This window comes from Myotis brandtii, unplaced genomic scaffold, assembly GCF_000412655.1.
Source record: "Myotis brandtii unplaced genomic scaffold, ASM41265v1 scaffold58, whole genome shotgun sequence".
Taxonomy (NCBI): domain Eukaryota; kingdom Metazoa; phylum Chordata; class Mammalia; order Chiroptera; family Vespertilionidae; genus Myotis; species Myotis brandtii.
This window is the reverse complement of record NW_005370176.1, coordinates 533453-545129: the sequence shown is the minus strand read 5'-3', so window position 1 is coordinate 545129 and position 11677 is coordinate 533453. Positions and strand designations below refer to the sequence as shown.

Below are 11677 nucleotides of genomic sequence, written 5' to 3'. Positions count from 1 at the left end.
CATGATGTGTTTTTCTCCTGTCTTATTTGACTGTATAGATGCAGGAATAGAGTAGTCAAAGGGCTGCACTTAAGGTTTGGAGTTACATGCAAATGTGAGACTGACTAGCATGTGTTTTTCTCCTGTCTTATTTGACTGTATAGATGCAGGAATAGAGTAGTCAAAGGGCTGCACTTAAGGTTTGGAGTTTTGACATGCAAATAAGACAAATTCAGAGGGGAGGAGGGAATAGAGGCTGTATATAAAGGAAGTGACACAATGACAGAAAGGAATGTAAGCAGAGTAAGGATGGAAATGAAAACATAAGCAGATAAGAAACAATCAAATTTTGTAAGAATAACTGCAGGTCCTGGTGGGGTTAATGAATTATTAGAATTGGAGTTTTAGAACTCCATTAGAACATCAGCCCGTGGACCAAAGGGTCTCTGGTTTGATTCCTGGTCAAGGGCACATAACTTGGTTATAGGTTCGATCCCCGGCCCTGGTAGCAGAGGGCTAGGGACTCTGGGCTACATAGGTGGTCTTTAGTTGTCTGGTATCTAGCCCTGGAAAGATTAGAGCAGAGGAGTATTGCTTTCTGGAGTGTAAGAACCAGATAAAGGACATGGGTGCCTGAAGGAACTCTGGACTGGTTGGTTTACTTATCAAAGGCATGCTTACAGGAATTAGCTAACCGTGGGGCCCTACTTCATCAGGGTCAGTAGAGCCCCAAATGCCAAAGCATCAAGAACACAGAAAATATAGTTAAGTATAATTAATACAAGAGTATACCTATCCCACCCACTTCCAGCCCTACTAGTCAGTATAAAGGACGTAGTAGAGAAAACAGCCACCACCAAGAAAGCTGCAGGGGAAATGGAATCCTTGGTTTTGTGTTGTTCTATATGTTTACCTTATTGACACTTTATCCTAGCATTTCCCAGTTATTGATGTTAAACTGAAAATTCAAAGATCTTCCCTCTTTTCTTTCCTTTACACACACATGCACACATACAAACATACACTCTCACAACTATGACATGGGAAGTCTTGTTGGGAAATCAAAGATTTTTATAACCCTGAGTTAAATTTTAATCATGAGATCATAAAGCAAACACGACTTTCCACTAACAATCATTTGATCCATATTTGAAGTCACTGTGTAAAAAACAACTTTTCAAAAATGGTATTTCCAACTCTAACTCAAGTATACACCAAAGTACTCTATATTAAGTAGCAACATAACAGAATATTTCAAAAATTTTATTGGTTATTTAAAGAGAAAGAATGTGCATTGAAGACACTTATAAGAAGTAAATTTCACAAAGTAAAAACTCAAAAATCTTTTTATCAGGATTTTTACTAAACAAAATAATTTAACCTCATATTTCACATTATAACCTTCTACTTATGCTTTATGTTAATGTAGAGAAGTTTCAATGCAAAGTGCTAAAAAATGGGAGAGGGCACATAACAAACACTTTCTATATGTAAGAGAATACATGAGGTACCCCTGGGGATGTTCACATCAATGAGATGATCTAATCTCAAGGAGCTTATATAACAACAGACATACATGACTAAACTAATACAAAATAGAATGTGACTTAGTGCTTAAAAGAGAGGACTGTGAAGCACAAAGCCATTTATTCCAAACTCCTGGTCTAAATATGAAAACAAACAAACACCAAGCTAACAGAAATCATAAGATAATGCACAGCCAGATGGCAGATAGATCTCTGTCTTGTTGTCAAGTCCAGTGCTTCCTCCACTCTACCAAGCTGTCTCTCATTCTCTTTTTTCTATCAGTTTTACTTATTTATTTTTTAACTGTATTATTATTCCATTATTGAGGAATTCACTTCTATTACTGTCATAAAGCACAGCTTGGGTTAACTGACAAGTTCTTGAGGTACCTACACCCTACTCTGGACTTTCTGGTTATAACCACTGTCTATCTCAACTGAAAGCCAGACTCAGGAAGCCTCAATCCCTGCCCTCTCATTCCTGTAAGATGCCAAAGTCAACTATGGAGGAGGTTTTTTCAGAGGAAAAGAGGACTTTGTCTTCCCAGAAGACAAACCCTCTACTTTGCCTTAAAAGGTAGATAGCAACCCAAACCACAAACAGGTTGGGACCTCCACAGACCTCAATTCTATCATTTTTAATGATAACAAATAAAGGATAACATTGATGGAATTTCTCCTTTTCTCTAATAAATAAAAATTTGGTCTATACCAAGCATCTTCTTATAAACATACACTCAATACCTAAAGAAATGTGTAATTTCATGGGACCAACTACTATGAATAACATTTACTAAAATGTATTTAGTGCTTACCATATGGCAGGTCACTGTGCTAAGTGCTTTATGAGCATCTCATTTAACCCTCACAACAACACTCTGAAGTGGGTATTGTGATAATCATTTTTTTCAGGTGAGGAAACTAATGATAATTGATCAGTTCAAATTCATAGTTACAAGTGGTGGACCTGGCTTGACTACAAAGCCTGCTCTTACAACAATGCCACTATATCACCTACTAGAGAAAAAAATATATATACATTTAAAATTGATAGTTGAAACTCAATGATGAGCCTATGATCTATACTGGAAGATAACAATGATTTTCTAAATTTCTCTTACAGTCTCTGTTTAAATTATATGTCACTGTTCTTACACATGGGGGGAAGCTAAGGTTAGGCAATTTTCCATTTATGCTTGTAGGAGCTTCATATAAGAAACTCTGAAATAAAGAAATAGGCCATTCAAGCAATGGCTGGAGCATAAAATGAAGAAAAATAAGCCAAATCACACAAATATACTTAAAATTTAATCACTCAAAAGTAATTTTCTACACTAAAATCAACATGATTTTGATTATAGGCAAGAAGTATGTCAGCAAACAGCCAAAAGCCTAGCATCTAAAAAACACCTAGGATCCAGGACATAAAAACAGAAAAATCTGAGTTCTCATAAAAGTCAAACTGATAACTGGCACTGGCATTTAGGACAGACATACAGACCAATGAAACAGAACGGAGAGACCAGAAATAAACCCTAACGTTTATGTGTCAGCTTAGACTGCCATAACAAACTATCATAGACTAGCGGCTTAACTAACAGAAACTTATTTCTCACAATTCTGAAAGCTGGAGGTCCAAGATCAGGGTGCCACCATGGTTGGGTTCTGGTGAGAACTCTCTTCATAGCTTGTAGTTAGTCACCTTCTCGCTGTGTCCCCACACAGCAGAGACAGGCAGACTCTCTGGTATATCTTTTAACAAGGGCACCATTCCCATCATGAGGGTCCCACCCTCATGTCCTCATTTAAATCTAATTACCTCCCAAAGGCACAAAATATAGTCCCTGAATATCATCATACTGGAAGTTATGACTTCTAAATATAAATTTGGGGGTAAAACAATTCAGTCCATAGCAATGGGCAATGGATTTTCAACAAGGATGTACAGGCAATCCTATGGGGAAAGAACAGTCTCTTCAAAAATGGTCCTGGAATAACTAGATATCACACACAAAAGAATGAAGTTGGACTCTTATCTATACTAATAAAAGCCTAGGTTGTCCTCACACCCTCGCGCGATGCCCTCACGCTGCCACAAGATGGCTGGCAAGGGAAGGCAGTTGGGGGCGATCAGGTCCTCACGCTGCCACAAGATGGCTGGCAAGGGAAGGCAGCTGGGGGCAATCAGGTTGGCAGGCAGAAGTGGTTAGGGGCAATCAGGCAGGCAGGTGAGTGGTTAGAAGCCAGCAGTCCCGGATTGTGAGAGGGATGTCCGACTGCCGATTTAGGCCCGATTCCTGCTGTCCTAAACCAGCAGTCAGACATCCCCCGAGAGTCCCAGATTGAAGAGGATGCAGGCCGGGTTGAGGGACAACCCCCCCGTCCCCCGCACAAATTTCGTGCACCGGGCCTCCAGTATAGAATAAAGAAGGCCACCAATTATACTTGCCAAAAGCCAAAAGTCAAGTTTTCTATGGATATGTCCAAGTCACTATGTAAACAGCAGAAGTGCATGTCTTCCCTAAAACTGACATCTCAAACATATAGTTAAGATACCTCACAAATTCAGTTTCTTCAAAAATCTGCACTATCCATAGTTACCCATACTACATATATTCTTAGAACAATCTTGAGAAACTCCAACATTCACTCCACTACAAATGAAAACCACAAGATACCACTTCATATTCACTAGGATGGCTATAATAAAAAAAAAGACAGAAGGTAATAATTAGAGTTATAAGGATGTGGAGAAACTAAAACCCTCATACACTGCTGGTAGGAATGTAAAATGGTAGCCTTGTTAGAAAAAGAGTCCACCAGTTCAAAAAATTAAACATAGAATCCTATATTAAAAAAGCCTGTGGTCGTGACAGCCTCACGCAGTAACGACCGATCACCAGGAGGCTGTGTGCGCCGGCGAGTTTGGGTCTCGAGCAATTTCGAGGCGTGCATGGGTGGGCGGGGCTGCATGCTCAGTGAGGTGCGTGCGGGTGGGTGGGGCTGTGTGCGGGGCAAGGCATGCACGGGTGGGCGAGGACTTAACTCTAGGTCTCACAGTGCCGGCGGGACTTGACACTGGGTCCCCATGGGTGCCGGAGGGGACTTGATGCTGCATCCCCGCGGTCTCACAGTGCCGGCGGGACTTGACACTGGGTCCCCACGGGCGCCGGAGGGGACTTGATGCTGGCCCAGACTCTGACAGGAGGGAGGAGGGAGCCAGATACCCACAATATTAAAATATTTCCTCTAATTAATTCCCTTTTAATGTGCACAAATTTCATGCACTGGGCCACTAGTTATTATATAAACTCAGCAGTTCCAATCCTAGGTACATATCCAAGAGAAATGAAAACACAGGTTCCCACAAAAATTTGCATATGAATGTCCCTAGCACCATGAGTCACATAGCTCAAAAGTGGAAACAACATAAATGTCCATCAACTGATGAAATAAAAAAAAAATGAGGTACAGCCATATGATGAAACATCATTTAGCAATAAAAAAAATGAAGTGCTGATACATAGAGCAACATGGATGAACCTTGAAAACATCATGCTTAGTAAAATGTCAGTCACAAAAGACTACAAATTGTCTAATTCCATTTACGTGAAAAGTTCAGAACAGGCAAATCAATAGACACAGACAGTAGATTAATGCTGCCTAGGGCAGGGTGTTGAGGGAATGGAATGACAGATTATGGGTGTGGGGTTTCTTATTAGGATATTGATAATGCTCTAAAATTAAATTATGATCATGGCTGCACAACTGTAGAAATACTATGACTATTGAATTATACACTTTAAATGGGTGAATTATATTTATGATATGTGAATTTTATCTCAATAAAGATGTTTTTGAAGTGCCCTTCTAGTTGCTAGATAGGATGCTGCCCAATTCATGAAAATTAAATCTTCAAAAATAAATACATAAATATTTTTTAAAAACCTGGTAATTAACAAATCTGTGGTACTATATAATGACATAATTGCCAATATTGGCTCCAAAATTTAGTTCCACATTTACTTATGTGGGTATTCAGAACAAGCCACCCCAAGATGTGCCTCAGTTATATGCAGATTATTTTGAACTAAAGGCAATTTTAACTTCAGGCTCAAGAGAAACTTCTGCCCCTCCCTTTAACTACCTAGAAGAACTTGAATTAGGAGCCTTGCCCATAATAAGAGATTATCAGCAATAACCTTTTGACCCACCTGTATGGTAGTGCAAACTTCAATTTAAACATCTGCTCTTCTTATCATCCAGTAATGACACTTTGAGGCCCCCAAGAGGCAATACCTCATCCCTAGATCAGAATGTCTTATACTTCAATCCCCTTTTTTATCTCTGCTCATCTCAGATATGTGGCGTTCCCATTTGCATGAGATTAAATTTATTTACTCTTGACAATCTTCCTCCTGTTGATTTGATTATTTGGCCAGCAAAAGAACCAGAGGAGGGAAAGAGAAATTTTTCCCCTTCTTCACACTTATTATCAATCACTGAAATAAAATACCACTAGCCAGTACATACCTAGCCCTTCACACACAGCTTTGCCCAAAATAGGGCATAATAAATATCTACTAAGTAAGTGTATGTGAGGGATGGTAGGACAGAAAACCACTAAAATATTATTAGAATGATACTAACTTCCATATATTAGAGAAAGGGAAGAAATTATGGGATGGCAGTATTTAAATTACTGAAATGAAATACAAATAAACAACTCAAGATTTATAAACATAAAAAACGTAGTTAACGATTTTTATAATGCTTACTAGAGGCCAATGCACGAAATTCGTGCAAGGGGCTCAGCCCGCGCCATGATGGCTGCCGCCTCTGCCTCGGCCCCTGCCCGCCACAGCCTCGGCCTCCGCTGCTGCAGCTATGTCCAGAAGGCCATCGGGAACGACGTCTGGAAGGATGCCTGATCTAATTAGCATATTGTTTCTATTATTATAGATTGTATGCCAGGCATCTTACATTTGAGGAAATTCCAGGCACATAGGGGTTAAGTTTGAGGCACACAGCTACCAAATGGCAGAGCAGGGAATTTGATCCTAGGCTTTTTAGTCCTAGAGTCCATGTTCTTAAACACTAATACAGCAATTTTCAACCGGTGTGCTGTAAGAATTTTTAAAACATGTAATACCTGACTATTTAGTCAGGGGCACTGGCCTCTTTTTCCTTAGATTGTCAAATTAAAAAAATGACAACAGCCAACATAACAATAGGTATGTGAATAAATCAAAATTATACTGATTTTTGTCAGATTGGCAAAAAATATTTTTAAAAATCTGTGTGCTATAGTATTGTAGTAATTAGTTTATGTGTGCCATGAGATAGAAAAGGTTGAAAATCAATGCACTAAGGTATTTAAGACCTCTCTAAAGTCATTTAAATAGGTTCTTTAAAAAGAGATATAATTTTGAGTAAATACATTAGAAAGTACTTTCCCCCAGATACATTTAGCAAAAATTAGTGTCAAATAATTATACATTTGCACAGATAACAGCAAAGCATTAAAACTGAATTCTATTCAATTAGAAATGGGGATTAATATAAAGTACTTTATCCCATTATTTAATAATGACAATTCTCTAAGTTCACCAAACACAAGTTCAATGGAAGTTCTATTTTCAAAAATGTTGACCACATACAAGTCAAGAGAATAAAATTTATGATCTCATATTTTTATAAACACACATAATTTACTTAAAGCTTTACATATCAATAATATAGAAATCAGTATAGCAATGGTTTTCAATAGAGGGCAAATTTACCCCAGTGGACTTTTGGCAAGTTCTGGAGACATTTTGGTTGTCACAACTTGTGGGGGAGGAGCTCTGGGAAGAATGTGGAGGGAAGTGCTACTGGTATCTAGTGGCTACAGGCTAGGGATGCTGCTAAATATCCTAAAATGCACAGCACAGCCCTTACAACAAAGAATTATCTAACTCAAAATGTCAACAGTGCTACTGTTGAGAAATTCTGGCATAGAGTAATTCATTCAAATTAACAGATAGCTCACTACTCATTTCTTCTCTCAGGATCAAACTCAAGTTAGTATGTAGCCTCTACCAATACTAAGTCTCCTAATACTCTAATACTAATACTTAGCCTCTACTAATACTAAGTTAACTTGGAATTTAAATGAATGGATTTTTCTTAGAAGTTTATAAAAATATATGAAATAACATATACATGTTTTAAAAAATGATTACATATTAGACTTAAATATAAGAGAGAAAAAGATAAAGAAAGCACTTACTGTAAAAATGTTCTAAATTCTGAAGCTTCAAAGTTCTCCACAGCAATAGGCTCATGACTTGTTAAATTATTTGATGTCTGTCCAATACTATGAAAATAGAAGTCAGGAACCCTTGCAAAAAGGACTGCTCTGTGTGCTTTGAACAAAGTACAACCTATAGAGAAAGTAACATCTGTATGGATTTCTTCCCTTAGGAGCCTGTCAGGAATAGAAAGAAACAATAGTTTAATTAGTGACACAAATATATAATATACCCATTTTTATAAAGTTTTAAAAATAACAAAAACAAAATAAATACAGAGGTAACATAAAATAAATATGTTAATATAAAAATGAGTTTGTTTTTAGTTCATTTCAAAGAACACTATTTAATATTGGCTATGAATCTAATTTTCTAAAAGTTACACGTGAAAACCAAAGTAATTTCACTAAAAGAGTAAAACTACTTTTTCAAAAAGTATTTTTTTATTCCTTTTAATAATAGTAAAATTTAGCCCTGACTGGTTTGGCTCAGTGGATAGAGCGTCAACCTGCGGACTGAAAGGTCCCAGGTTCGATTCCGGTCAAGGGCATGTACCTTGGTTGCGGGCACATTCCCAGCGGGAGGTGTGTAGGAGGCAGCTGATAGATGTTTCACTCTCATCGATGTTTCTAACTCTCTATCCCTCTCCCTTCCTCTCTGTAAAAAATCAATAAAATATATTTTAAAAAATAGTAAAATTTATCTCCTGCTATTTATGTTGATTTTCTATTTTAGATTTATTTTGAGAAAAACAAAGTAATAATATAGTTGACATTGTGCAGAATCAATTTTTTTTAATCTTACTAAAATTGAAGTCAAAAAAGTAAATAGTCAACAACACCAGCAAAGCAGATATAACAATAGATAACAGACTAGAAACTGGTATACTTTGTTCTGACCATTGTTAAATACCAAGTCTAAAATGCACTCTTGGCTTCAAGAATGTGACATTTAAGCCCTTTTCCACCACCTCCCCCATAACAAACACAACTAACCATGCTCTAATCTATTATTAAAATGATTTTAAATACATTCAAATTCTATTATTAATGTACAGACATAGCCCACTGATTAATATGTGTAGTAAGGTGATGGAAGAACAGAAATCAGCATCATAATAGAAACTGTGATAATATAATCTTTGTCTCTATGGTAAGTATATATTTTACTTCATATTATTATAACATTATCATCAACAAGATATGTATTCTCAGAGGACTTGTATTTGCAGTGTATAATTGGCAATCACACCAGTTCTCTATAGGAGTCCAAGTAATGGATAAAGATATCCATTACAGTGAAAGCTTAGAATGTTGCCATTAACACACTCCCCTAAGACCAAGTTAATGGCTCTTTTTCTGTTCCCATCGCACTCAGTACATACCTCTATTACAGTACTTCTGTCATTGCATCATCATTTTTATGTGTTTTTCTCCCTATTAGACAATGAACTCCCCAAAGGCAAAAACTGTGTATCTTCAGTATATACTAAGAGCTCAATATCTGCTGTTAAATTTTGTTGTATTTTATCCTAAACAAGACAAATGCTTCAGAGCAAAGCTTTTAGAACCTTGGGAATGACGAGCAAACAGATGCATTTTAGTCAACATTTTCATCAATAATTTATTTTCATAGTTGATTTTTAAATTTATGCAAAAATGTATTGATTTCTCAAAAATTAATACAAATTCAAGTTGTACAAGTAATTTGTTCATTCTTCCCACCCACCTTCTTTCCATCCCCCACTTCTTGCCAAGTGAATAAGGAAGCATTGCAGTTGGTAGCCATATAACCTTCACTAGAGAATCTGTTTTGAACATAATAGATGCTCATGAGTATTTGAAAAATTTAAAAAAGTTAATGTGTTAAAAAAATTGTTAATGTGAAAATATAGTGCTTTTTATTTTATAAAACCACTTGTATCAGTTACAAGTAACAATATCTGTCTCAGACCTCTTAAGAGAGGTTTAATGGCTCATATAATAGTAAGATCTAAAAGAAGGACAGGTAGAGCAAAGGCTCAATGATGTCAAGGCCCAGCTTCTTTCCACATCATTTCTCTACCAACAACTACTATATTAACCTATCTAAAGCATTTTAGACTGCTGATTAAACCTAATTATCACTAAAAATTTATTGAACAAGTACTATGTACTAAGCACTGGGGACATAAAGATGCCTAAAACATAATATCTGCCCTCAAGAGTATATAGAATAATAATAGGGAGGGCATGCCTGAAAATTGAAGAGCATGATATATTCAATAGCACAAATAAGTAAATTTTGTTCAGAGGCAGACATAAGAGAAGACCTTATAGAGGACATGAAAACCAAATTGGGATTTTAAAGATTGAATAAGAGTTGGTTGCCGGGAGCCGATCCGAACCAAATTGGGATTTTAAAGATTGAATAAGAGTTGGTCAGAGAAACAAAGCAAGGTAGAAAGGAGTTTCTGATATATATATATATGAGTGTAGAGCTACAAATTGGTCAGCAGAGTATTGAGATGATAAGTGGAAGATGAAGCTGTAGGGATAAAGATGAATAAGAGGCAAAAAGTCTGGCTCAGTGGTTGAGCGTCAACCTATGAGCCAGGAAATCATGGTTCGATTACCAGTCAGGGCACATGCCCGGGTTGTGGGCTTGATCCCCAGTGTGGGGCCTGCAGGAAGCAGTTGATCAATGATTCTCTCTCATTACTGATGTTTCTATCTCCCTCTCCCTTCCTTAAGCTACATAATCTTTACTCCCTGGAATGGAGATAAGAAACAACGCCCTAACCTTTGGAATAGAAATTGACAGGATTAAAATCAACTGGTATAAATACAGATGTAACAAGACAACAAGAGACAGAACCTAGACACAGAACCTAGAGACAGAACATGGCAAGGGATCCTGGACAGAACCTGGCTGCAGATCTTGGCTGGAGAACCTAGACAGAGCATGGCAGGAGAACCTGGATAGTACCTGGCTAGAGAACCTGGAGAACCTGGCTAGAGAACCTGGAGAACCTGGCTGGAGAACCTAGCCAGAGAAACATGGCTACAGAATCTGGCAGGAGAACCTTGCTATGCTGATCAACTGAACGCTGCCTCCATGTCATTCCTTCTTCGCCGACTCCGTCCACACCTTTGGGGACCCCTGGACCTGCTGGGGTTGGACACCAGCAGTTGGTCAGAGAAACAAAGCAAGGTAGAAAGGAGTTCCTGATATATATATATATGAGTGTAGAGCTACTAATTGGTCAGCAGAGTATTGAGATGATAAGTGGAAGATGAAGCTGTAGGGATAAAGATGAATAAGAGGCAAAAAGTCTGGCTCAGTGGTTGAGCGTCAACCTATGAGCCAGGAAATCATGGTTCGATTACCAGTCAGGGCACATGCCCGGGTTGTGGGCTTGATCCCCAGTGTGGGGCCTGCAGGAAGCAGTTGATCAATGATTCTCTCTCATTACTGATGTTTCTATCTCCCTCTCCCTTCCTCTCTGAAATCAATAAAAGTATATTTTTAAACAAAGAGGCAAAGAGCTAAATTCTATCTTACAGTTGAAGGAGAATCACCAAATGGTTCGAAACATTAATAAATTTATTTTTCAAAATATCATCTGTTAGCTGTGTAGAAGAGGAATTAGGGGAACATGAGAATGAAGACTACTATACCACACAGATGAATGATGTAAAGGAATTATGCCAGGAGAAAATGAATGGTGACAGAGAATAAGGATAGAATTAAAATATATTTAAGTAATAAAACTGGCAATAGTTGGTGACTGGATATAGAAGGTGAAGGGAATAAGGTAGGATCTCTCCATTATTTGGTTTGGCCACCAACCTTTAATCTAAATCTGCTCTTCCAACTTCCCTACTATACTCCAGACAT

General features: G+C 37.6%; 1 protein-coding gene and 1 long non-coding RNA gene across 2 annotated transcripts in view; both read right to left on the bottom strand.

Annotated features, from left to right (window-relative positions):
* KIAA1107 (KIAA1107 ortholog) overlaps positions 1 to 9547 on the bottom strand; it is a 90609-nt gene extending 81062 nt beyond the window's left edge. Inside the window, exons 1-2 of the mRNA XM_014550050.1 lie at positions 9527 to 9547; positions 7777 to 7974 (exon numbers count right to left, since the gene is read on the bottom strand). Coding sequence (XP_014405536.1) covers positions 7777 to 7974; positions 9527 to 9537 — 209 coding nt within the window. The 5' untranslated portion in view covers positions 9538 to 9547. The remainder of the gene's footprint in view (positions 1 to 7776; positions 7975 to 9526) is intronic.
* Positions 9548 to 10689: 1142 nt separating this feature from the next.
* On the bottom strand, positions 10690 to 10927 carry LOC106728269. The gene is made up of 3 exons (XR_001364549.1): positions 10837 to 10927; positions 10788 to 10800; positions 10690 to 10754 (listed from the first exon to the last, which is right to left on the bottom strand). It is a non-coding gene; the product is annotated as an uncharacterized LOC106728269 (long non-coding RNA).
* Between the last annotated feature and the right edge of the window lie 750 nt (positions 10928 to 11677).